Below are 27,833 nucleotides of genomic sequence, written 5' to 3' on the forward strand. Positions count from 1 at the left end.
CAGAAAATGTGTGTTTTAAACTTTTTATTAAATATGTTTTTTTCTTTTCAACTTCTTAAATTTGTAAGCCAGAAGAAAGCTTAATATTAAGCAAAAAAAAAAAAGCATCTGAGCACCCCAAAAGATGGTCATGTGTGCACTGGCACATAAATTAAAAGCTTAAAAATTAAGTCAGGGGTTTTTACTCTTAGAAGAGGTTCATTTTTTGTAATACCTCTATGTTTTAGGAGGGACACATGAATGTGAAAAGTAGTGTTTTAATACACGTCCCTTGCTAAGGAGTAAAATTTCACCGCTATGTGTAATAGGTGTTATAAGAAACATATATTTCAAGAATCCTCACCAAATTAAAAAGAAGAAAGATCTTAATCTGTTTCGTAAAGAAAATAAAGCTCTTGCATTGAACTAGAAGATTTAGCCTGAGGTGTGGTGGTTTTTTTTTTTGTCCTTTACCTGTTGATATACAGAAAATATTCTCAGTTTATGGAAGGCTTACAAAATTTTTATATAGACCTTTTTGGAAAAAAATTTTTTGAATTATAGATAAAAATTGTATCTCTCTTACCTTTTCTTCTCTTTCATTCAAGATCTATGCTACAGACCTAAAAAAAAAATCAAAACACCTAACCTCCATTTTAAAAAAAAGCTGCAAAAATGTTTAGGTAGAAATAATAGTACAGATTTAAATTATACTTTTTAAACATTTTGATTTTATTCTTTTTTTAAGTAATAAATAATTAAGCAAACTTCTTCGTTCACTGGGGCCTTTTCATTTAAATTTTATACAATGCAATAGCACCAAAATAATATTTAAGTAAGAGAAGTTTTATATCTTCTTTATGCATAAAGAATAACATGCAGACTTGAAAGATTACCACTTTTTTCAGCAGACCTACAAGTTTAGAAATAAATTGGTTATTTTCTAAATGTACTGCATAATTATTTTTATATAGATCGCAATAGAGTAATGTGTCAATTATCACCAAAGTAAATCTTTTTAAGGAACAATATTGATTATATTTTATTTTATATCACCTATTACTATTATTTCATAAAAGAATAAATTTATGAATATATTACACATTATTGTGGTATTCTGTGCATTGTATGGGTTAATTTGATATACCAGTCTATGTATGAGTATTTTTTGTTATTGAATAAATATTGGTTTTTCTCATCATAGGCTGAGATTTTATTGAGCCCTTTTCCAAGGTGGAGTTACTGCATCTTTCACAGTAGATTTCTACAATGCCTATTTAAAAACAGAGAAAAATCAGCACAGAGAGAGAGAGAGATTGCATATATGTAATGCTTTGTGATTTGTTTTTTTGTAAACTAGCTTATATTGGGATTTTTTTGAGAAAATGTTTTTTCCTTGAGAATTTGAGAGTGTAAAAGGTAGTTTATAAACGTGTCCCTGTGTGTGCATACATATATACATACGTATGGGCATGTATGTATAGATGAATAAATACACATAGGTGTGAGTATATATGTGTATATTTGGGTATTTTTAAGTGGAGAAAATGCCTGTTTTGCAGCTATCGCTCTCAAGAGTTATAGCAGAGAGAAACATGTTAATAATATTGCATGATGCTTAGATGACACGACAGCACGCCTTTTTGTAGCTGCTACGCAACAAATAATGTATTAAGTCTTTTAACATCAATGTAAAATGTTTTCAGTTCGTAGATTTTGGAGCAACCAGGTGCTAAAAAGAACAATTCAATTCTGCTTTTATTAGTATTGGGCCAGTTAGTATACAGGGAGAAAAGTACAATTAAAGCTGTTCTGTACCATATGCTGCCCACAGCAACTTAGACAAGGTCAAAGCTAACATTTGTGAGTCAGGACAAATGTAAGATCATCTGGAAAATCTCTAGGGGTACATGGCTGTAGACATTGAATAAAGAGAGGTAGTAAACACTGGTCAGCTGGATTATTTTTTTTTTTCCTGTTCCTTGCCCTTCTCTTTCCCCTCCCCAATCCCACTAAAAAACGATGAGTTACAGTGCATCAGCCCAAGAGAGTTTTCCCTGCTCCACTCCATTGGGTTGAACTGCCAATCTACTGAGCAGTGGTCCCCTGCCAGAAGGGTGTCTTGTCTGCAAGAAGCTTTATTGATGCTTTAAAGTGAAGGTTATGTCCATTTCCTTGGGCAAATGAAAGCAGCTAGGGATGGGATCAGGTGCGGTATTGGACGGATCTATATTTCTCAAAATGTGAGCACCAAAGAGTAACACACCCCCGTTTGCTCAGTGCATATCCTTTCATAATCACGTGCATGCTGAAGTCTGTTTGTAGAAATATAATAGTCTGTGTCAGAGGTACAGAAACTGGGAGTACTAGTGAGTTCAGAGAAGAGAAAAACAAATGCAAAAGATAGCGTTGTATCTAGTACTGCATCTTCCCGTGGTCAATACTGGTGATGGGGATTCCTACCACAGCTAGAATAGCCTTCTGAAATACAGGGAACAGGTTAAGAAACAGGCTGGTTAGTTTTAACTTTTCCTTTTTTGTTTCCTTAAAATCTAAATTTAATCAGGAATTTTTGAAGACTTAGTTGTATGCCTCCTTTAGTAACAGCATAGTTTGAAGAGTGTGGGGAAGAGATTTTGCTTAGCAAATGAAATATAAAAGGAATCTTTGAGCACTGTATACCTCTCTTTATTTCTGGTGGTGTTCCTGCTGCCTTACCTTCTTTTTCCTCCCCTCTCTGTCTCACACTACAATTTAAAAAATAAAATCAAAATAACAGATCAAAAGGTTTCCATGTACTGAATTTGGGATTTTTGGTAAGTTTGCCTATCACTTTTTAACATGACTTTAAAATTGTCATTTACTGGGGAAGAAGCTAGAAAGTATTTGTGCTATGTACCATTGCAGTGGGATTCTGCATTTCGAAAATACCCAAATAGGCATGTATAGCATGCCTAAACTGCATAAACATTTATTTAAGATGGAATTCAGTTTAGCTACTTCAAGGACTTTGAATTTTATACCATCCTTAAAAATTATGGTTGGATTTGCAGACAAGACTGGTGCTCTGTTCTCTTGAAGGAGTGTTTTATTTTCTTTCTGGGTGGTGGGAAGAGTCTTTAAGATGTATGAACCTTTACACCTGGTATTGGAAACAAAAAGTATGATTGAGGATATGGTATACTGATCTTGTATACTAGGGCTCTTCATTTTATCATCTTGCTTAAATATCAACTAAACAAGAGTTTAGGGCGGGTTTGTTTTGTTTTGTTTTTGGCAGCTTCTGTCTTGCTGTAAAGAGGAGCGTGGAAAACTATAGTTACTATTCTACACTCCTGAAGTTTTAGTACATGATTTTGTCAGAAATACAATAAACATGAAAACAAGTTTCTTTTTCCCAGAGCTGCCTTTCAGCAGAATTAGCTTTTGCCACAAAACCTGCATATAATACACTGTAAAATTTTGCCACATGTACAAATCATTCATCAGTGCGCACTTGCTTAGTGCATGACTGATGCTGATGGAATGTAGATAGGCTACTTAGCAGAGTTTACAAGCTACAGAATAGGTTATCCATCTCTACTGGTTTCAAAAAATTCTCTGTCTCCAGCAGCTTGATAAATATTTTCCTGAACTTCCAAGAATTGTTAATGACTAGGCTTAAATGAGTAACATAATTCATAATTCCGTAAACAGTATGCATGATTGGAGCCTTGGTCATCGGAAGTAAGGTTTGGTTGCTTCATTGCTATTTTTTAATCTGCTTTTAACATTAATATTAAACATCGATAAATATTTAAGAATTTGAAACAGATTATGGGAAAATTGCTTGAGAGGAAGTATGCCAACAGGAGGACTCTAAGTGTTATCTTTATTAAATGCATTTATAGAACGAGACTTGTAAGTTTTACTTAGCATAAAATTTGGTAAACCCAGATCTTCAAATTAATGTTCATGTTATTGGCACTTGTATTAGTAAACAGAAGCACAGTGTGTAAGCTTTTGATACGTTTTAGATATATTAGGTCCATGTAACTTTCATGATAGTGTTCATCACGTATGTTAATCACCAGGGCAGATTTCAGAACTGGATGATGCATTTGTTTTGCTTAACCCTGGTGTAGTACAAATAATATCTTCTCAGCTCTGTTCTGAAGTCAGCTCCCACCACTACCCCTCAAAAAAAAAAATCTTAGTTGTCATCCTGCCTTTCCCACTGGAGAAACATAAACCAATTCAGGGTGAAGAGACCGATGTGGATCTCTGACTTGATGTCCTCTGCAACTCATTTGTCCTACTTCCCTCTGTGGAGGCCATCTACCCTTCAGAAGCATGCAGCGTTAGGATTGATGTATATTCTAGCGCAGCTCCAAAAAAGTAGAGTCCTCCACTTGATATGTCACGTAAAAAACCTAGTTTTGGCGTGCGTTTATCGGAAGGGAATTTCCCATTCATAATCGGAGAGTGTTTTGCTTGTCAGCATGGAGACACATCCGATGCCTTCGGGCGCAGTGCATTTAAGGGGATTAGAAGATGGGCTCCTTTTCTACCTGCTGGAAACTCTCTTCAAGGACACTCTGCAGACAGGCTGACCTTTTAACAGTGTTCCTTCTCTTAGTGGGAACGTCAGCCAGGAAAAACTGGTTTGATGCCTCTTGGAAGTCACTGTTATCAGTTTAATAGCTAAAAGAGCAGCCACGTCATATTTATAACTGCCTTACTCAGCTGTTGCAGAAGAGAGAGCCCTTTAACTAGGGCACAGACCGGGAGCTGCTGCGCAGCCATGCAAGCCCCCTGCGGGCAGCAGCCACAGAGGCTACGTTTTGCTGGATAGGGGTCCTAGTGCATGCGGGGCTTTCCAAGTGAACAAACTAGTTGCCCTGATATATCGCTTCCCGACTTAAAAATAAAATGTCATCTTTTTTTTATCAGCTTTTTTATTTTAAACCTTTGCATTTCGCATCTCATGGACTTCAGGTTAATCTTAGTAAGTTTTCTCCTTTGCTTTTAAATTTTGTTTGTAGTAACACAACATAAAAATTATGATTAGGTCATTAACCAGAAAAAAACCTGGCGCTCATCTGCAGGTGATCAGATGACATCAGAGGCCTGGTTTTAATTTGTGGGTAGTTCTGATTGTAACTAAAAGAGACTTGCTCCTTTTGTGGAATTGGCTGGCTATTTCCCCACATCTGGAGTTAATGAAGTCTTTGAGACCACATCAGTTGTGTTTTGCCGCAAGAACCCTTTGATCTGAAAAATCTAGACTGGCACAAGTGCAGCTTCATAACATCGCAGCTATGTTTTTGAAAGCTATAGTTAAGATACCAAAACAAGCAGAAACTATATAAAGTTATGTGTCTGTGCTAGGACTTTCATGTAGCTGTTTGGAAGGGCCTCTCTTATGTTAATATAATTCGTAACATTTTTATTATGTTAATGGCTTTTACATATGTATCTGTAAATGATACATTTGTAGGAGTTTTTCAGTTTAATTTCCCTTTTGAGATAGTGTTTAATCAGTTTTTATAAATCACCCAATTATGTAAAATGTTAAAATTTCAGTCTGAAGCTTGTATTTACAAATCTCATTGATAATGTTACACTTTAAAAGAAGTATAATTCGTCATTGTAGGTGATTTCGCATTAATCAGTGTACATCTCCGTGGCAGTGCTAAATGTCATAAAGCTTTGTTTCCACTGCTGTCCTGTGACAGTGATAGATTATCCATCAGCTATAGCACATGCTGCGTTATTCTGCACAACAGAGAACTTGTAAATTAAACCCGGTTTTGCCTAATATGTTTGCAGTCTTAGGACTGCGAGTATTTACAATTTGACAGAGTGACGTTTCTGTTAAAATATGTCTGAGGCATGGAATATACATGCATCATCATATATAGTAAATACATATGTACTGTTAACATTGCTTATAACGTATTGTCATTCTGTCACTCAGCTTTGGTAAGCATCTCTATTTTACATTTATTCCATAAATTGAAAATCTGCAAGTAAAATATTGAACAAAAGCTTCCCGAAAGGCTTTCTTTCCTAAATTTTTTTCCTTTATTTTGATTAAAAAAAATGTTAAACAAGCATGCAACTAAAAGTTGTAAATTTTCCACTTAACTCCTTTTTATCAGGTATCTTTTTACCTGCTGCCGTTTTCATTACGTGGCTGGTATCGACAGCTATGCCCTGGCTTCATTCCTTGTGCCCTTGTCCTGATTCCATCATACTGTAGTTTGATAGATTTTATTGAAATTCTGTTGATGTAAAACCAGTCTAAGAGAGCGGTAAATCAGTCCCTCTGATATAAAAGAGTGCTGTCTGCAGGCACATGCCCAGCCATTTGGTCTGACAACAGCCGGCTAGAAAAGCATTTGGGAGTGGGGAGGAGGGGTATTGGTATGCAAATGAAAGCGGGATTTGCCCACTTCACTTTCTAAATATCCGTATCAGAACAATCATCCTCCGGGAGAACAATGGTTCTCTTTTGGGGAACTTACCCTTTTTTGTTGGCCGGCTTGGTTTTCCGGGCCCTTCTCTTGCTTGGTAAACAACATCCCAGAAAGACAAGGGAGAGATGTGAATGTTGGAGATATATGCGCATGCTTGTATTTTCATAGGAAGGGATAAAAATATTAACTTTTGAATTTTAGAGCATAGTGCACTTTGTAAGTTGCATTATGTAAGCTTTAGAGTTTTAAAATTATTCTTAATATATGCGTTTATGAAGCCTCATGTATGTACCAGTGAGGTCAATGATTAAAAAATAAAAATACTGCATACTGTAACAAAAAGATGCTCTGGTTTCAATGTTACATTATGATATTCTTTGCTGCCATATTTGTTAATTTGCCTTTTTTTTTTTAAGATTTTTCTTTTAACATACACTAGTTACATTGCAATATTCAGTATATTGACCAAAATACTGTTACGAAGAAATAGCATCGCTTAGAACAACTAATGTTACGGGTACAGTCCTTGAGTCTGTGAATACTGGCTTTATTTATTTGACTTATTTATTCCTGAATATGCTTTATATTTCTTCTTAGAGTCACTGCAGTGAAAGACTTCTAATCATTATGTTTATTTGGCATCTTACGATTTTTAACTTGTTAAGAGTATTCGTTGTTTGCAAGTTGAGAACGGTCGTTCCAACGTGGTGTTACACTGAAAAAAGAATGATGCTGGTTTTTTTTAATGCTAGGCCAGTGTGAAAATAATTTGCTTAATGTTGCATTTTTAGGATTATTCCTCAGGACTTCCATTACGTATATTTTTTGATGACTATACAAAGGCATGCAAGTTTCTGAATGGATGATACAATGGTTGCATTAAAATCTTTCCATTTGTCACTTGATGTTCTTTTTCTTTCTGATTGTTGGGATGCCAGCTAATTAAATATTCAAACAGGCATGCAGTTGTTTTAAAATAAAATTTGTTTGGGGCCCAGTTGTTTTATCTTGCTTTTTTTATCTTGAGCAACAAGTCTGTGCGAGTCATGCACTTGGAAAGCAAAATCAGCATTCAAGCTTTTATCAGGCCACCTGGCTGAGTTGGCACACCAGAAAGTGTGTTGTTAGGATCATTCTACTGTAGTTCCTCTGTACTGTGGCAACTTGCTAAAAAGCAAATAAAACAAGGGCAACAAATGCTGCAGCTTGCTACACTGTTCTTTTTTTATTTGTGCTTTCTATCTGTGTCTGTATGCTGTTACAGGTTTTTTAATGCATGACACCCAAATATTACTAATCTGCTTTTATTACTCTTCAATATTTAGGTTTATGCACCATCTCCGAGTTCTGATGATTTCAACAGAGAATCTCCAAGTTACCCGTCTCCTAAGCCACCAAGCAGTATGTTTGCTAGCACTTTCTTTATGCAAGGTGGGTAAAATGACTTTAAATATATGGGTAGGTGTCTCTTGTCCTTTAGGCAGAAATCTGCAGTCAGCCAGTGTTGTACTGAATGAATGAGGAAGCGTAAAGGTAACATATTGTGCTAGAGCCTATGATTAAGTTTTATATACTTTTAAAACAGTTAGATGAAGGGAGCTGTCTGTTGATTTAAAGTTTTTCTCATGACATTAATTGCTGACTGAAATTTAAGGGGATTATACACCAGGCCAGATGGACAGAATCCCCCATCCTTTGATTTGTAGGGGCTTCAGAGCAGCACACTGGAGTGATAGAGAAAAATGAGGTGAGGGCTTCTTGACTGTTCTGGAATTTGACTGTACAATATCAGCTAACAGTCTTAAGTTCTCAAATGCTTGTATATCCAGCATGCAAAAAAAAAGGGGGGGGTTTGCATTGAACAAAACGAGAGCAGAATTAATTTCCTCGGCCTCACGTCATACAATTAGCTCATACTGTGGTCTGATGAGGTTTTGGAGCATATTGAAAGCACAGTCTCTCAGAATTTACAGAGCACCTCAGTTTGTGCTACAGAAGGAAAACTGCATTGACATGTGGGTTTAAGGCTTATGTAATGTAGTCATTTCAGTTACTTAAATCTGCTATTAAATTTTTTTTTATTTTTGTGGTACTAAGGTATTCTGGACTATAAATTGCTTATTTTAGGTTAATAGATGTTTTGCACTGTGTGTTTGTGATGAGCTCTGTTTAGCCAAACTTCTCTCTCCTCCACCCGCTTTTTTATTATTTCTCTCAGTCTGGAATTTTTATCAACCCTCTTGATATAAATCTGGCCTTACTGAAGGTCTGTGTAATTAGCAGAAGTACTTAGTATTTTCTCAGCTGTGGTTGGATTGTATTTCAGCTATAAAGCCTCTATTGGCTTTCTGTTGGTTTTTTTTTAACAAAATATAGCAACGGTGTGGTGGCATGAAAGTAGAAGACGCAGTATAAAGTGGTCATCGTTTCCCTGCTGAAGTTAGTCTGAGTAACTGAATTCTGTATTCTTTTAAAATAATTTTGTAAAGGAAAGTAGGACTCAGTACTCTTCTTCATTAAATGTATTTTTCTTGTTTTCTTTTCTATTAAAAAATAAAAATTAAAAAAAGATGGGACCCACAATTCTTCTGACCTCTGGAGTTCATCCAATGGCATGAGCCAGCCTGGCTATGGTGGGATGCTGGGAGGCTCCTCTTCCCACATGTCCCAGTCCGGCAGTTACGGCAGCCTGCACACACACGACCGTTTGGTAAGATACACAGCACAGATTAATGTATTTGTACTTGTATATGGAGATCTGACTTACAAGAATTCATTTCTTGTTTGCTGCTCATGTATGTCAGTTAAAAACCCAGTTGTCAGAAATCACAAACTACTGTATTAGATTTATGTCCTTTTATTTAAGTCTGTTGTATGAGTAGAAATCTGTGGCTGTATAGTGGTCTGTTCAGAGGATGGATGAGTCCCTTTGTTTATTAAAGAGCTGGGTGTTGTATATTTGGTATCTTAAAATATCAACATTTATTTAAAGACTGCTTAATGTCTTATGTCTCTTTCTCTTCTCTCTAGAGCTATCCCCCGCATTCAGTCTCACCTACAGATATAAATGCTAGTCTTCCTCCAATGTCTAGCTTCCATCGTGGCAGCACCAGCAGTTCACCTTATGTAGCTGCTTCACACACTCCACCTGTCAATGGATCAGATAATATTCTGGGTAAAAAGTTCTTCCTGTTTTGTTTTTGTTTTTCAATTTTATGAGGAAATTAAATTGAGGGCTGTGTGACGCACAAAATTAGTAAGATTTAATTTATGGGATGCTTGTAGATCAGGGATACCGCACCACTGTGACGTTTCTGTCCTCAGTATGGCTGAGATACGAGGCAAATTGTTTTGCAATCAGCTTAAGACTTACTGGTTTATTTGCTTTTGCAGCCAAGCCTATGCTCAGGAGATTGTATCCATCTAACTTAACGGCAATTATCCTTCCATAGTTTAGTATATGTACATGTTCATATAGCTAGTTCTGGTGTTGCAGTTCTCAGAGCTGCTGTATCGCCAAGGTACTGTGCAGGAGAAAGGCAGGAAGACTGTTTCTTTGGGGAGCTTGATAAATTGCATCGTAAATTCCTCTTTTAACTGATTTAGAGATTACCGAGTAGCCAGTATGGTGGCTGGTTTAGTCTCTTCTGTGCTTACCTAGAAAGCATGAAATACAGGATGATCATCTGTTCCTTGCACATATTGGCACATCTTAAGATGCAGCCATAGAAATTAAATGCTTGTAGACGCCCCTTGTCAGTTCGATATGATTTGCACTTAGCTTCATTTTAGGTAAGCGGAATTTAGTTAGAGTGACTATATTGGCTTTGATTTGGGAACATGTTTTACACTCAGATCTTTAAACAGAACCCAGTTAATGAATCTGCCTGGGAAATTCAGGCTGGAAAATCCAAGTTTGCCACAAACTTGAAACAGCGAGTGTTGCATGATTTGGATTTCTGATGTGAATGGCTTATATTCACATTAAATACAATTTTTTGGCATTAGAAGTTGATAACTACAGAAAGGAGATTAACTTTTAAAGAGTCTGTCTTCTACAGTGAAGCAGATATTTCAGAGGATTCAGGTCCTTTCTGCTTTTCCAGTTGGCAGGGTTTCGGACCTCCTCTTGGCTTGATGCTGTGTGGAGCAAAAGGGCATGCAAAGCTGCTGACATGCAACTAAGACCAGGGGTGACAGAAAGCTTGGTGGATAAGAGCTTTTCAGGGATTTTCTAAAATAAAGATGAGAGTACAACACGGGGAATTAGAGCAGGGGGAGCAAGTTCCACACAAGGAACTATTCAGTGAATTTGGCTTTAAGAATTAATGAAACGTGCAGTACTTTAGTGATAACAGTTTAGAAATAAGCTGCAATAATACAATTTTCTGATTTTGATTTTCTTTTCACATTTCATTAAAATTAGCCTGTGATCCTAAGAAAATAATTTCAGCCTTTTTTCTAACTGCTTTCACTTGTTGGTCCTTAAGTTATCACGGTGATACTGTGTTTGACTTTAAAGAGAAGAGCATCTAAATTTAAATCTAATTGTTTTAATTAAATTTTTAAGTATAATGAGAACCTGTTTCTGTTGACACTGACTTCCTCAGAATATCCATTTAAAAAGTGGTTGCTCAACTGTACGCGATGAATAAAATAATAAAAGTAAATAAAATTTCAGTTTTAAGTGTTGGGTTTGCTTTCCACATTACAGGAAACAGAGGAAATGGTGCTGGAAGCTCACAGACAGGCGATGCACTTGGAAAGGCATTGGCATCTGTAAGTAGCAGTTAGGATATTCAGATCTGAAAGACATATTTTGATCATTGCATCCATTAGTTATGTGTTCATTCATTTTATAATATTAAATCAGCAGTTTTCATGTATGAAGTTAAAATATTGTACTATGATACGATGTCATATACTAGACAAATGTCTATAAAAAAAGCAAGTGGAAAATGCTTTTATTTGCAGAGGACTCATTCTGATATTTTTGTTTTCAGGTGATGGGAAAATGTAGAGCAGATACAGTTTAGAAAGTTGTTTAGACAAAGTAAAAGATAATTATAAAAAGTTTAGGGTTTGATTCCTGCCCCCCCCCCCCCCATGCCTATAGTGTTCTAGTTAAAGTAAAATATTTTTAACATTACTCTTAGAGCAGATCCTGCCTCAAGGTTTAAAATGTTTTCTCAGTGGCCTTATAAAACTGAGAGGTTTTGAATGCTGTGTTGTATAGCTATAATTTATGGAAGAGCCTTTAAAATGCTGTGTATCCATAAAGTTTAAACTCTTAACTCTTGTTGGAATAATACAGATAATGTAAAACGTTGCAAGTATCTTCAGTCTACTAAAAGCTCTGTTTACATATGCATGCATACAGCAATTATTTTTGTATTAATACAGTCAGATGTACTTTTTATAAAACAGTAATTTATAGAGTATAGCAGAAATTTCAGAGTTAGGAGTAGTGGCTGGGGGAGCACTTTGTATTTCTTGTATGTAGCAAATAGGCAGACTAAGTCTGATTTAAAAGATAGAAATGACTATTTTGCAGCCCCAAAAGACCATTCCTGGGTTGGATTCTGCATCCCTCACCTCATACCAGTGAATGCAAATGTGCATATTCGTGCAGATCCTGTTACCCTTGCATCCCCCAGAGGGTCATATGTTAAAAGATCACTAGATCTGATAATGTCTGCAATGTCCATATTGGGTAGGAGAACTCTGACCTACTGGCTTTGAGGAGAAAAATGCTGTCCCTGTTGCTTTTGGGGATTCAGAAGTAGATAACAATTCACAAGTCTAGAGGGCAGTTAACACTCTCTTTTTGTCTGTTTGAGACCTGTCAGAAAAGAACTGGGATCATTTTGACTTCTAGAAATAGCAATGCTTACATACTTCAGGCTGTCCATTATTCTGCAGATGTATTAGAATGTCTGCTGTTTTGCAGCCTGACCAAAATTTCTGTTGTTAAGTCTGACATGCTGGCCAGTTAGACCTGCAGGACTCTGTGACGTTTTCCACTGCTCTCCTTTTTTAAATTATTTTCTCGTCCTTTCAGGTATTTTTGCGCAAGTCACTAGCTGAGAAAGCCAGGCTGGTGTTTTGAGAAAAAACTCTAAATATATTGCGAGTGGAAGTCAGGGCAGAAATGTTTAATCTAACTGGTGGGTGGGCTCTGGTTGTCATAGAAACTTGTTTCTGTCATCCCGTGTTGTTGCTTGGCAGGAGCAGCCAGGTCATTCCATAAATCATTTCTGTCATAGCTGATGGTGATGCATTCCATCTGCTCTATCAGTGCATGCCATAGTCTGCACACTTCAAATCCCTCGCCTCATCCATCTGCTTCCCCCGCACCCCGCAACACGCGCACACCCAGCACACTTCTTGCGCTTGTTCGGCGAGGAGCACCGCTCATGGTTGTGGAGAGGAGGGAGGTGGTCTCTCCTGCAGGTGAAGCTAGCGCACGTGTTTTTTGATGGCTCGTAAACCAAGAATATTTTTCTGTTTGAACAAAGTTTTATTTAAATATTTTTTTTTCCTAAGATGGCGCTATATGCCTTTCGGTTAGGATTTTAAATGCTACTGCTGCAACTGTTGAGAGGAATTTCTAGTTCTAAAATTCTGTTGATGTACATCTCACAATAGGCCTTTCATGTGCGAAACATCAGAGGATACGACATTTGTTCTTCAGTTTAGGTATTAAAGACCATACAGAATAGTATGTGATTAAACATGTAAGGCCAGATAATACATTTGCAAAGGTTCTTTTATTTTAGGTTTAAGCCTGGATAATTGTGGTCTTAATCTCGGGGTAGGCAAGAAAGAGAATTGTACATGAAAGTATTTACACAAAGTTCCCAAAGCCCTGTGGATTATGCATTAGTTTGGATAATGAACTAGTATAGATAGAAAGAAAAGAAAATCTGGGTATTCGTGCCATTTCTAATGTGTTTCCCTGAACATTTGCCAAACAATAACCCTTTAAGATTGTGCCCATGGAGGGTTATATGGCAGGAGAAACATCTGGTTTATTTCATTGCCTAATGCCAAATCAAAACACTTGGTCTTTAATTTAGAGGAGATCAAACAGAAGGACTGTTTAACTTTGTTGATTATATCAGACCTCTTTGTGATAACTTATGTTTTGATTCCTACCTCAGAACTAGGGTAAAGACCTTTGTACAGGCTTGGTAGTTAAATAGCCACTGGTCCCCTCACAAAAGAAAAGAAAATGTAGGGAAGTTGACTTCTAAAAGTAATTCATGAATTAAGTTTCTTTGTTGCTTTAGACTCAATAACATTAACATAACAAAGCCTAACTGAAATGTACACTGTAGTGTTTAAAAAATTGGACTAACAGCTCCGAGGTTTGGCTCTGCAGGCTCTCAATTGTGCAGCTTTTGTCTAAGAGCCTTTTCATTAGACCCTGGCATATTGGCACCCCGCTGATTGGAATGGACCATGACTGATAGGAGGAGGAGTCTCATTTGTTGCAGTAAAATGAGTCATGTTACCGTTTAAGCCTGGCAGAAGGTGTCAGGGTTGTTCATCATCGGTCATTTAACAGCACAGCGGCCAGGGACTGCACGCCCAATGAATTCTGACCTCGTGTTTTAGTTGTGGTTTTGGTATAATGTAGGTTTTCCCCATTACAAAATATAGCAAAATAAAGTCGGCAGGTAGAGCGGTGGAAAACAACCAGTTTCAAAGGAAACTTCATGGCCTTTTTTCTGACATCATTTTAATTTTCTGTATCTTATCTGTCTGGAACTCTCTACAGTTCCCATACTGACACCCAAGATTTATTTTTATACTGATGTACAACGCATGAATTTCCTACTATGGTTTGAGGTGGTTTGTTCTTTTAAATATATTTTCTTTCTGGCATGTATGAAAAAGAGGAGGTGTTTCCATTAGGGAACTGATGGTCTTTTCTAATGAAGAAGTACGATAGGCCAGGAAGGAGCATGTGGTCTATCGGGTCCTGGCTTTGTCAGTTAAAAAAATACAATATGCAACTTAACCAAGTCCCAGTTTATTGTCAGCTAAATGCTGAAATGGCATATTGTCTGTGTGAAGAGACATCAACCACACTGCCAGTGAAGATTTTTTAACTGCCATCTGATGACTAACAAATCCTGGTCTCTGCTCAAGTAAAACAGGTTTGAACTGATGACCTATAAAAATATGTTCTAAAGTCCATCGTCAGCCTCTAAACCTGTTCAGTTCCCATCACAAAATGAATTTTCCAAGAATCCTGAAATTTTAAGTTTTAATTAAAGCTTTAAGCATTATATCTTCTGTTTTTATCAATAATTTTAAATTACATTAATAGCAAGGAATGAATTGTTGCAAGTTGAGGTTTAGTATCTCAAGGGAGCAATTGATACAGAAATAAGAGAGAAAAATTGTATGTGCTGCAATACGTTGCAGCAAGAGCAACACTGCGTTGTTGCAAAAGCAACAAAATTTCAGATGGTTTTCGTTTGGTAGGTACCAGTAGTAACTAGGCTTAATGCTTTCTTGGTATTTTCTCTTGTGAAGGATTAATTTTTAGAAGATAACATGTGTTGACTGCTAAAACCTTTTCTCTCTTTAAAGTTTGGGATTCCTCCGCATTTTCCTGAAGTTTTGTTTGTTATAATTATCTGCATACTGTTAACTCTTACGTATATCGTTCCCCTTCAGTGATAAAAAGGCTGTAATTTCTGCTACTGTTAAGTAGAAGGAAGATCCGCTATGCTTGTGTCGCTATCAAATACAGGCTGCGCTTATTTTGACAGCTGCTTGAAAATGAAAGTTCTCTGGGCATTTTTAGAGCCTTGAGTGTAATAAAGCAGAGCTGTGATTGAAGGATCAAATTGTTTTTTTATCAATCCAGCATCAAGAGTGACAATTAAAAGCATGAAAAGGAATCCCAATAGCTATTTTTTTTTACTATGTATTATGAGATGTATTGATATACAATCTCTTTCGTCTGTTGTTAGATTTATTCTCCTGATCATACCAGCAGTAGTTTTCCATCGAATCCATCAACACCAGTTGGATCACCATCGCCTCTTACAGGTAGAGATTAGCCATTTGTCAGTAACTTGTTTGTTGTTTTGAAAACATCCTGTTTGGAATCACAGTGAAATCAGCAGTAGCTTCCTTGCATAATTACTTCTATATTTTTTTTCTTTTCCCATTGTACTAACCCCAGATTTATAAATCCAGATTCTTAAATATTTTGTTACGAACATTCACTTAAATCCTGGCAACTGGCTTTGAAAATTAGCTTACTAAAATAATCTTTGAAAACATTGAATGACCGTATCACAGCTATAAAGATATCTGTACAGATCTGTACCATTGGAGTGAAATAAGAGTGATTTGGTTGGGGTTTGTTTTAAAGCTGTATGTTAAAACTCTGCGGCAGCTTTTAGTGACAAACACAGCAGATGTGTGTTCCCTCTAATGAAAATATAGTAGGCTATGAGACTATCCAATTTTTACACAGGATAGCTTTTCATTCATATCTTTCATGAATGCTTTCATTCTATGGGAGAAGAATTTCTGGCATTTTTCAAAATAAATGCTCTGTATTGCAGCCACCTCTGTCACCTGTGCTTTGTGTGTTTGTAGTGTGAATGTGGGAAGAAGCATTCCAGTGTGGAGATGAACTGTGGGCAGCTGCCTACAGCTATTAGTGGGTAGTGCAGCTTTCACAGACACTGTGGCCTCAGCTGTCTAGTAAAAGTTGAACAGCTGTTCTCCATATAGAGAGGACTGTGAAAGCTCCATTGACTTAAATTTGTTGTTTAACAAAGAACTAGAATTACAAGCAAGATGATGTAACTTTAACCCTGTTCTTTCCTATAGTGCAATTTGTTAAATTATTTAACGTTTATACAACAGTCTGTTTTCCCATTCTCTATTGTTTGATATATCCCTGCAGACTCCTGGCCGTTGGTCACTCTCTTGCAAGTGTGTTTTGCTTTTTATAAAAAAAATAAAATTAACTTATAGTGAAAGGTGTACAGAATGAGCTTAGCTGAACACTTTTGTAATCTAGATGAATGAATTAGTAAAGTTATTGCATGCAAGATGCAGTTATATACATATGTATGTGAATATGCATATCTATATATGCCATGTCACTCAGAGAACTTTCATCATTCATACTTTACTCATGTTTAATGGACAGTGTTCTGGTTTTCTGTGGACTTAATGGATTAATGAATGGCTGACGTGGTATACCTGAGCAGCTCCTTTGGGCATTTTGTTTCTATAACTGAAAAAAAACGTCTTGAATTGAGTAACGATGGGATTAATGGGATTTTTGATTTAGTGATTACAGTTGACAAAAAATGTTTTGTGTATCCTTTTGTTGTTGTTGAAAAGGCAGATCAGACCAGAAAATTATTGCTATTTTCTTTTTAACATCAAAGCAAATATTGAGAAGAGCTCTGTGCCTGGAAGAAAGAAGTTCTGACATTTCAAAGTATTTAAAATTTTAAAGATCCCATTTGGAGTCCCTGATTAGATACCAAACCTAATTTTGTAAGCATGAAACCGCTAGCTAATTTCTGGTTTTAGAATACAAATTTGAGGTCCCTAAAATTTGGGTTTTCCTTTTGCCTTGATGCCTTTGTCTGTTGGAACCTGTATCAAATGTAAAACTCTCAAAAATTTGCGCTTTGATTTGTGTTCCTTATTCTGGATTCTGATGGCTAAGACAGTAGTAGATATAAGCAAACAATATTGAAATCCTTTTCAGGCGCAAACCTAGCATCTGCTTTACAATTACACCCTCCCACTCCACACCCTTTAATTCCAGTGATACAGAATTTATCAAGCCTTCGGTAAATTGCTCCAGTAGTTAATTACCTTCATTTATGAATCTGGACTTTTATCTTTATTCCCACATGAGTCACTAAGAACACAGTGGAGCACAATGTAAAGTAATTACTACTATATTTATTGCTATTTATACTCCTGGTAGCCATTTTCTGTCCTGACCCAAAAAGTTATTGCAGATAAAACAAATGTTTTACGTATACTAAAATAGTATATTTTGGAGCATTTTAGCCTTCGTCATGATTTTCGTCTTTTGCAGTTAGTTCTTTGTTTATTTAGCATTCTTCTTATTATAGATTTGACTAAGTCATGATTTACCTATCCTTTAATTGTAAATTACAGTAGGAGCACTCTATTTGCCATTTAAAGCATTGAGAGATAGTAACTTCATGAGATACTTAAGTATATAAGCTCATGTTTGACTATTTCGCTGTTCTGTGACTGAATAAGGACTAATGCCTTTTTTTTTATTAATTTAAGTACAAGCTTTGAGAACAAGAAGATGAAAACCCCCAAGTATTACGAGACAATAGTGTGTGTCTCATCTTTCCTGCCCTCATTTAATTTCTAATTTTACATAAACATGCATAGAGCTTAGCTTCTTGCATAGTTTTAATGATTGTGTATATGTATGTGAAGTTTATAGACGGATCTGAATGATGGGAGCCTTGGTATTTTAAGAATCCTTCTCACAGGATCAGAGGTATTCAGAAGGGTTCGGTCGGTTCTGAGGATGCAAAACCAGCCCTCTGCTGACTCCGGTGCGAGTGTGTGTTTGAAAGGGGAGCCGGGGGATTAGTGTTGGGGAGACTCTGAGAGTAAGAACAATACTACAGTGATTACTATCGATGACCCCGGTAAATCCTAACACTTGCCTGGCTTATTTGTTTTTTCATGCTGCTATGTTGGTGCTGCGCTAAAAGCTGCAGTTGTTAATTGCAGGGCTTGTGGTGCCAGGATGCTTTTTAACATAATTGGTGGATTTCACGCACAAACTTCTAAGAGGGGGAGTGGAATGAGGAAAGCAGGAAATCAGTGCCATCTGGCAACCTGCGCAGACATGGAGACAGAGTATGCCACCGCTCAGAAAGAGCACTAGCGTTACTAGAGGTGTGATTAAAAACTGCAGGTTGCAGTTGTTCCTTTGAGAGGAGAGGGAGTTGAATATTCCCTTCCCCCTTTTCTTTTTGTTTCCTTTGTGAGAAGTCCCACTCAGTTTTGTTCTGGGCTTGCATTAAGGAAATAGTACCTTTGTCCATTTAAAAAAAAAAAAAACAAACAAAGCCAAACCAAACTCATCAGACTAGATGCAGGCATGGAGTCTATTTGCTTTCTTTTCTTAACTGGTTGCCTTTCTGCTTGATATTCAGCTGATGCTTTATTGTAGGAAGTAGTAAACTCAATCCTGTTAGCAGTGAGCACTCATTAAAGCCTTGACTATGGTCTTGTCTCTAAAAACGGAGTTTTGACCAGATAAAAATTCAAACGTTACACTGAGCCAAAATATTCTAAAGTTGTTTCATTAATGCTTTGCAAAAATAAGTGGAACTCCAAGCATTATTCCCAAGTTCAGGAATGACAGTAATGTGGAGGGAGACTACAGATCCAGACCCAGAATAGCTGTGTGAAGTGAAAATTGGTAATTATAAACTTACTCACTGATGTCATTATATTTTAAAAGAGAATTCCAGCACAGTTATGGCAGCTCTGGGTTTTATGAAATTGAAGATGTTGTTGGGTTTGTTTGTTTTTTTTTTTTTTTTTAATTAGAAAGGAAATATTTAGGTATTTTAATAGCTATGCAAGCTGTACTCTTTTTGTTAAATAAAACCCTTTCTTTAAAAGGTAACTACTTGCAGCTCTCTGAACAAAGGAACTGTAATGTTATTAAACCTTTTCCCAGTTTTCCAGACGTACAGCTCTGGCTGTTATTGAAAGAACAAGCCCACAGGCTCTTCCTTTAATGAGCTGCTTTGGATTGTATGTCCATAATTTATTAATGTAATTGCTTTATTATTACATTTGTATGGCTGAAAGGAAGCTGTCTCTAATGGACATAGAATTTCATGTAGTATCTTTATAAAAGATGCATTATTAGTTGGTGAGAAAAATACATGCTGTACTACTTCAGGCTTTGTTTTAAAAGTACTGCTTTATTAGTTATTGCATTTCATGTCTAATTATTTCTAAATTTTACATGGGAGTGAGGTATATTTATGTCAGATTAGAATGGATATGTATTTGAATTTGCAGTGTATAGGTAATATAGGTATAATTGTCGATTTGTTGCACAATCATTCTTTAGCTGCCAATTTACCTCAAATTTATCCGAAATAACAAATGGGAATAACGTAGGTGTATTTTTACTCTTCTAAACTTGGAATGCATTATAATGTAAAATGGTATAGTGTAGAACTAGACAAGATAAAAAAAGCTTTTAGATGCAGTTTTAAGTTTTCTTATTTAGTAGAGAGGTGTCATAAAAGTGGTTTTCCAGTTATCCTTAATTCAGTGTCTATTTGATTTCTTTAAATATTTTTGTTGTATATTTTAACGCTATTAAAGATATGCCTACATATACTGAACATAATCTGAAGAAGAAAGAATTCAGCAATCTTTTTATGGTGACACTGGCAGAAGGCAGGTATTTCAGATACTCTGTGTGTGTGTGTTAGTCCACTTTTTTAATATTGAAATACTTTGAAAATGTCACTGCTTTGTCATCGATAATGTGTCTAACCCTACAGATGCCAGGATATAAAAATTATCCCTCAATAAGGCAGAATGAAGGAATTTATCCTCCTTTGTATACCCATATGTTAGCTTACCTTTATGCAGAATATGTTGGTTTTAATTATGTTGAGAAATACTGCGTCTCTGCTTCCCACTTATGCCGCATGAATCTGTGCGTTAACCTAGACGATTTTGACAGGTGCCAGTCAGTGGTCTAGGAGTGGAGGACAAGCCCCCTCATCTCCAAACTATGAAAACTCTCTACACTCCTTGGTAAGAATTGTTGAAAGCAACATAGTACTTCTTACTTATGAGTTGAAGGCTTGGTTTTGTATAAATCCTGCATATCATTAAAGGAAACAGTAGGATAGCATTACAAATGAATTCTTTGCTAACAAATGGCCTGTTCAGTTGAACAATATAAGACGTGCAGGGTGTGTCTTTCACCATCTGTTCCTTGGGCATCAGGCTTCTGTGCCGAGGACAGCTGGTGCTAAAGCGCTGTTATGAGATTCTGGTACCTTGTCACAAATCCATAGCTAATTCTTATCTAAAGTTCAGTCTGGAGAAAAGATAAAGACTTCATGCCTTCGCATTTACTTGTCCTTCCCCCTCTCTCCCTGAAATGGTAATCTCTTGGGCTTGTTTTCATTACACTGTCATTAAAGTATTAATATATTTTATTTGTAATTATTATTTGTTATTGGGGAATGTTCATTTATTGATTAATGAAACATTTTACAGAAGAACACACAGGAAATAACCTACAGCATTGTAAATTTTCTTCTTTTGAAGATTCAGCAGAGGATTTAAGTTACTGACTTCTTTCTTAAATTTCTGGTACAGCGTCGGGAAGGAAAGGGGAAAAATTTGAGGGAAGGTTTTGATAACCTGTTAATATTTCTAGTTCCCACAGATGTAATTTCTTTTTTTCTGTCTAACAAGAATAAATTTAAGCTAAATCAGTTTTCTTTTCTTCAATATTTTTGCAATTAAATATAATTGATACGTACATCTTAGAATCCTAACATAACTGCAGCGTTAAATATTAGCCTTCTCTTACCTTAATACAATCAGATCTCTGTTGCATTAACTTGACTAACAATTTATTGCTGACGTGCACATCAGCTGTTTCCTCACCTCTTTTTTGAATTAATCTTAACCTGTGCTTTGCTTCCTGTTCTGTCTTGACTTTGCCAGAAAAATCGAGTTGAACAGCAACTTCACGAGCATTTGCAAGATGCAATGTCCTTCTTAAAGGATGTCTGTGAGGTACTATTTCACTTTAGATGGTGCCTTTTTGTGTTTCAATTAATGCTTCCTTCGGATTCCCCATTAAAAACTTAAATTAGTGTAGCGTATGACCCATCTTTTGACTCCAACATTATGCTATTTCAGTTTCTGGAGAGCTGCAATGTCAGAATTGGTTTTGCTTTGGGGCTTTTTTTGTTGGTTTTTTTTTTTTTTTAAAGGAAAGTAATTTTAAGACAGATTTTTCTGCAGTAACATACAGAACTCACTTTTATTTCTGAAATACCTAATCTGTTTAAAGATCCATTTTAAAAATGATAACTTTAAAATTTTGTCCAGTTTTTTGTAATACAGGTTCTCAAAAAGCCACTGCCTCTCTTAATTGTTACCAACGTGGTGAGGCTGATTTTATGATCATTATTTCTCGTCCTGTATTAGCTTATTTTGTAGCACATCCTTTTTTCTTGTTCATGCCATGTAATAGAAGCTGAGTAACATTAACCTTATAATAAGCTTCACTTTAAAAGCTGCCACCTATTTGTGGAATGAATGCTATCTCAAGCAAAATCTCCAGATATCTTTTCTTTTTCCTGTTTGTTTGTAGTGCTGGTAGGTGCTTTCAAAGTCTTTTGATACTGCATTTCATCTTCTGTCTTTAATATCTCCGAGGTAGAACTGTTACGCTGTAATGAGTCTGCAGATCTGTTCAGTAACGACTGTTACTGTCCCTCTTCAATCCCAACAGCAGTCTCGAATGGAGGATCGCTTGGACAGACTCGACGATGCCATTCATGTACTACGAAATCATGCTGTGGGGCCTTCAACAAGCCTATCAGGTGGCCATGGAGATATACATAGTTTATTGGGACCATCCCACAACGGGCCGATTGGAAGCCTGAACTCAAATTATGGAGCATCTAGCCTTGTAACAACCAACAGACAAGCGTCAATGGTAATGAGATTTTTAAACATGTACATATTTATGCAAAGCAATTACAGCTGATGCATTTAAATTATCATAGAGCCTAGTGAGTTAAAACCGGACTGTAAGATTAATATTTATCAAGAAGAAACTACTCGAGATTCTTGTGGAGGAAAAGATGGCAGACAACTTGCACCTGCTGTGGTTTTCCAATTAGAGGGTTGGGGTGGGGGTGGGCAGAAATGAGGGGGAGGAGAAAGATGGGAAAACTTAGACTTTGGCCTGGTCAGTGGCCCATAAAATCCTGCTGTGACCATATGCAGAAAGCTGAAACTTTCTGCTGAGAGCATTTCAGCTTATACATGCATTTTTTCCAGATGTGTAATAATTGGCAGAACAGTTTTCTCCTTGAAATGGTGAATAGGGAGATTGAATGGGAAAAGCAGTCAAGAAGGACTGAATTTCAAGTGTTCTGGTCTGGAAAAGCTGTTTATTGTAAATTGGAACTAGTCTTCAATAGCAGATGCTGGCAGAGGACTGGGAGGAAGCTGTTGGAATGTGGAACCATAGTGTGCGCAGGCTCAAAATTTAAACTTTTTTTTCTAAAGGAAAAGGAGTTTGAGCACAGCTGTAGTGTGAGTAACAATGAAGAGGAAACAACTTCTAGATTAATCCCCAAGAAGAATGAAATAATTCAATCCATCTCTTTTAGTTTCTTTAAAAATATGAACTGTTCTGAAAAAACGTAGTCGAGCTTTTCATAGATCAGAAATATGTTAAAAGCATTATACAGTAAACGAAATCTATTTGTAGCATTGCTCACTTCCCTTTTTCTTCCTTTTCATTCCTCCCTTCTCAAAAATGCTTAAAGGAAAAAGAGCTTTTTAAAACATGCTTATTTTAGTGGTGCCATGTGTTTGCATGTTTACAGCGTAATTTTAAAGACCAGTTACATGCTGTGAAATTTTCTGTTATAAAACAGATTCACAGCTGGGTACTGTGTGATCAAGGCAAAATTTCACCTATCATCAAAATAATTAGGTACCCCAATTGCTGAAGGGTTTGTATTCTATAAAACAGAATTAGTTCCAGGCTCTCCCATTCGCACGTCACACATCCATTTATATTAATTTCAGAACCACTGCAGTAAACATCAAACAGAACTGGTTACTTTCTATAAGCTGCGTGTGTCTGGGGGCTTTTGGGGAGGGGCGTACTTTCCAAACGCATATCCAGCTTCAGGTTTCTATGCAAGTTCACAGTTACTTTTGTTAATGAAGGAAGTGATGCGTAAATACTTTAGAATTTTTTTAATACTGCCTCATATTTAATATTTAAAGAATGTTGTTAAAGGGAAAGTTTTACAGTGTTCTGGGGTAGACTGAAATTGTCATACAAAAGAAAATGTTTTTTTTCCTAGTTCTTAATGATGTGGGGTAAAGTGAGTGACTGAAATTGTAGTGACAAAATTGTTCTCTGACTTGTGGAACCTTCTGATACTGCTAAGCCAGATACAGTCAAATGCAGATAGTGCTGAAATGTACATAAAAATCTCTGTTTCTCTTTTAAACTGAGCTATGATAAATATTTTATCAACTCAGTTTTGATTAAAATAGGTGACAGGGGAAAATGACTTGGTCTGCTGTAGTTTAATGTAGTTGTGTAACTTCAATGTAATACAGACTTGATTTATCACCTAATGATTGACCTGCAGTTTTGATTGAAGGATGCTTGCTGTCTGTTAGAAATAAACTTAGATTAGGAAAATGAAAAAAAGATTTGCTTTTTTATTTCATCCTCACTGGGTGAAACAAGCTTGCAGATCAGTTTTGGCTTGAAAAGTGAGTCAGCTAAAGAATTTCGTGGATAACCTTAATTTTTTTACATCAGAAGGCATCCTGTCGTGGCCTTGCCCAGTCCCCAAAGAGCGCCCTTTGACATCATTTGCAATTGCAAGAACTCAGCATGACTTAGGATGGAGTCCTGAAATATGTACAGAACAGAGGTGGGCGCATCTGGCTGTAGTGGAAACTGAGTGGTTTATTAGTGACGACTGCATTTCAGTAATGCCCCCCAAGTATGAGGTGTAATTTGTACAGTATTCAATGATCAATTAATTTCAAACTATATTTACTTAATATTTGTTTTTCTTGAAGTAGTGAATGTAGGAGAGCAGAGAATTTGACACACAACCTGAACTATAAGATCTAGGCTTTGTTCAGGAATTAAATACTACTTTACTTTAGAGGACCTCCAATAAATTTTAAGAAAATAATGCATTTTGGCTAACATAGTGAGAAATGTCAGCATTGATAAGGGTGTTTGCCTGTTTTTGTTTGACGTGCTCGTAGGGTTTTTTGGTCAAGAAACGTTCATTGGGTTTCAGCACTAAATGAAACTTCCTTGTCGAGGGAGGGGAGCTCTTCATACAAAACATTTTTGTTCTTTACAAAAAAAAAAAAAAAATTAAATTGAATTTCCCTTGAAGAAGATGATCTTGGCAGAAGGAGCTAGGAAATGAGTAATTTAACTCCTTTTTATGTAATTAGTGTAACCAGACATGGTTTTATTTTAACATTTGCTTAATTTTTGAGCCAGATTTATTTTAAAACTCTAGTTGACTTCATTTCCTGCTCGCTCTGAATGGTCTTGTTTTCTTTTTAGCTGGGCTGGCCATTAGACTTACTCAAATAGATTTTTAATATCTCAAACTCATCAAATATTTGCTAAGTGGCCTTTGAAGTTGATTTGTATTTTATTTCATGTATTATTGAGAAGTTAAGAAGTAATACTCTTTTTGTTCTTACTCAAGCTGCTTTTTATTTGTCATTGTAATACAATGGAAAAAGAACAGCCTGAGTTGATTAAAAATAAATAAATAAATAAAAGGCCTGGAAACTCAGTTAAGGATGAAACTCAATCCTTAAGTCACAGGGTTTTTTCCAGGTATAACAGGAATCTAAGAAAATTGGCGATCTCCCTCTTTCTACCCTGTGTGTGTTGTAGTGTAAAAGCACGAAAGGGCAGTTTAAGCTGCTTTGCCAACACCAACCTCTGCTCTTGCTCAAAGCCCTTCCAGTGTTAGTATTTCTCTGCAGAGATTATGCTCCCACTGAGCAACTTTGAGCTGTCTGAAGTGTAAAAATCTTAATTCCTAAGCCCTTTTCATTGTCTTAATTATGTTCACCTTAGAATGATGTTACTGACCAAATTGGCCAGCCAGTATGGCTTGAAAAGTGCATGTATTTTAAATATACTTAGATAAGTCCTAAAGCAAATATGAACAGACTGGGTTTTTTTTCCCCAGTTCTCAAAAGCTTTTATCGCTAAGAGTTCAAAATTAATAATCAAACTGAAGCGTGAGATGCAGAACCACGTTAACCAGTGGGGACAAAGGTTGTCCTTTCCCTACGTGTCGCTCTCAGTTCTGCATGCAGTCGTGTGTCATCAGTTGCCGTGTTTTGTCTAGTTTTTATTTAGTTGCCAAAAATAGTTAACTGGTTTTCTGGTTTCAGATCCCAAATGTTATCACTTAAATCAACTGAAGTAAGTTCTGCACTCATTTTTTTTTTTTTAAATTTACGAGTCTCAGTGTGGCTGCAGATTGTCCTACATGCAAGTCTTTCTTGAAATGCATAAAAATAAATACAGTTCACCTGGTAAATTACAACAATTTATAGTCTGACATACAGGACTACTGTTTTTCTCAAACTGTGATTTTACTGAGCTGTAACTTTTTGGATTTGCTGAGAATCCTAAATATGTGTTAGATTGTCATTGATAGGGAAAATTTAAGTATGTTTTTAACAAATGAGGGGTCTATGTTGATTGATTCTCATATTTTTCTAAAATATTTTGCCTTTGCAACTGAAAACTTTAGTTTTAAGCTGTGTGTATGAATCCAGCCTTTCTGTTTGTCTTCCATTTTGTGTGCCTGGGGGGTGTTGAGGGCTCACTTAAGAGGGATCAGGAAAATAAGGCTAAATTAGCTCATGAAAGGATGAATTAACTCCAGGTTTGTTTGCTTATAAAATTAAATCCTGCAAGCCATTATTAGCGGAATGCTAGAATTATGTCGGGCCCGTTTTTTAATACAAGACATTAAAAGAACCGCCTAAGGACACGAGCAACAGGCGAGGTGCGAAGGGCGGTGAGGCGGGGCGGGGCGCCCAGCTGTATGCTAATGCGGGCAGCGCGCCCCGCCCCGCCCCGCGCAGCTGGCGCGCCCCGGCCGCCGCGGCGGGTGCCCCCGGCGAGGGCTGGGGGGCGGGCAGCGGGAAGCGGAATTCGCCGGGAAACGCGAGAGAAACATTTGTGGGAGGAATCGGGTTACAAAGGGAGTTCTGCTAACGTCATTACGCTGAAATAGTCCAGGCCCCGGCTGCCAGCTCCCGCCCGGGCCGGGCGGCGGGGGCTGGGAGGCGTGCGCGTGCGTTCAGTACCGCTTCTGCAGACGTTCTGCGGGTATTTCACAAGTACGTTCGTAGCGCCAGCGTAGTGAAGAGTGCCCTGGCCCCGAGGAGACGCTGCGGAGTCGCAAGGAGGTCTCTGCCCGTGGAGCTGAACACGCACTGCCCCAGCCACCCTTAGTGCTAGGAAGTGATTTGACTGAGAATTACATACAAATAACAGCAATAAAACATGTCGCAAGTTAGTTTGTTCTGAAGGCGTCGGAGCTGATGGTATACAATGCCTTTCAGAAGACTTAAAGGAAGCCCAAGGTTGGGCTCCATTGAAATGCAGATGGGGAGAGCCTCTTTTTCCGAGAAGTGGGAGTCGAGGGAAAGAAAAGCAAACTAAAGTTTCTAAACTCGATGTTTAAGATACTAAAGATCCAATTCAGTACCTTGAAGCAGTCACTGATAAGTTGTGCTTATAGGAAACAGAGCTCTTGGCCTTCATATGGGATACAGTGACTTTCAGCAAGTCTCTTTCTTTGGGTGTGTTTTTTTTGTTTGGATTTTCTAGTACATCATAGATCAGATAAAAATTCATGTTGTGGTCAGTTTTGTAACACTTCAGCTCTTAAGGTTTCTGTATAACTCTTGTTAATCGAAATTGTATGCTTTAAATTTGTACGCCTGTTTCAAAGGACTGGAACATGGACTTGAATTCAGTTTTTATTTCTAATCTATTTTCTGCCTTTATCAGAAGTGATTTGCTAATCTGTCACTTTTAGATTAGCTCTCGATCTGAAAGTTGCCAGGGTTCTGGCAGCTGCTATGTTTGTACACAGCTTTAAGAAATTTTTGCCTTTTTTAAGAAGTAGATTTTGGAACTAACCTGGCCCTGAAGTGATAGTCTGTAGCTTGAATAAAAGCACCCTCATGTGTTAGGACTAAGCATGACCAGAAGACTAAAATAAAACACAACCTGCAGGGCAGAATTAGGGGAAGACTTGGTTTTGGAAGTTCAGTGTGGAGAATGAGTTTCACGTTCCCGTTGTGAAGAGTTTTGTCTCGTAGGCTGAAAGATCTGGGCTCCACTCTTTATTCCCAGTGAATTCATGACACTCGCAAGAGCTGAGATGACTGTATCCATAGTAGAACTTCTCACAAACAAAGCCTATTACACACAAAGGAAGATAAAATATACTTTAAATAGCAACAGATATTCCTCAGTATACAAGAGGAGATTTTCTGCAG

The 27,833-nt window shown here is 37.0% G+C and overlaps 1 protein-coding gene across 16 annotated transcripts in view; it reads left to right on the forward strand.

The window, feature by feature from the left end:
• TCF12 (transcription factor 12) overlaps nucleotides 1-27,833 on the forward strand; it is a 169,140-nt gene that overhangs the window by 129,796 nt on the left and 11,511 nt on the right. For 7 of the 16 annotated variants that reach the window (XM_075160176.1, XM_075160177.1, XM_075160174.1 and 4 more), the window contains 8 exons: nucleotides 7,766-7,871; nucleotides 9,011-9,150; nucleotides 9,471-9,615; nucleotides 11,155-11,219; nucleotides 15,431-15,509; nucleotides 20,215-20,288; nucleotides 21,216-21,287; nucleotides 22,012-22,218. In XM_075160176.1, the coding sequence (XP_075016277.1) occupies nucleotides 7,766-7,871; nucleotides 9,011-9,150; nucleotides 9,471-9,615; nucleotides 11,155-11,219; nucleotides 15,431-15,509; nucleotides 20,215-20,288; nucleotides 21,216-21,287; nucleotides 22,012-22,218 (888 nt within the window). The remainder of the gene's footprint in view (nucleotides 1-7,765; nucleotides 7,872-9,010; nucleotides 9,151-9,470; nucleotides 9,616-11,154; nucleotides 11,220-15,430; nucleotides 15,510-20,214; nucleotides 20,289-21,215; nucleotides 21,288-22,011; nucleotides 22,219-27,833) is intronic. The other 9 variants (XM_075160182.1, XM_075160180.1, XM_075160187.1 and 6 more) reach the window with 3 other exon arrangements.

The sequence above is a fragment of the Calonectris borealis genome, chromosome 11 (assembly GCF_964195595.1).
Source record: "Calonectris borealis chromosome 11, bCalBor7.hap1.2, whole genome shotgun sequence".
Classification (NCBI taxonomy): domain Eukaryota; kingdom Metazoa; phylum Chordata; class Aves; order Procellariiformes; family Procellariidae; genus Calonectris; species Calonectris borealis.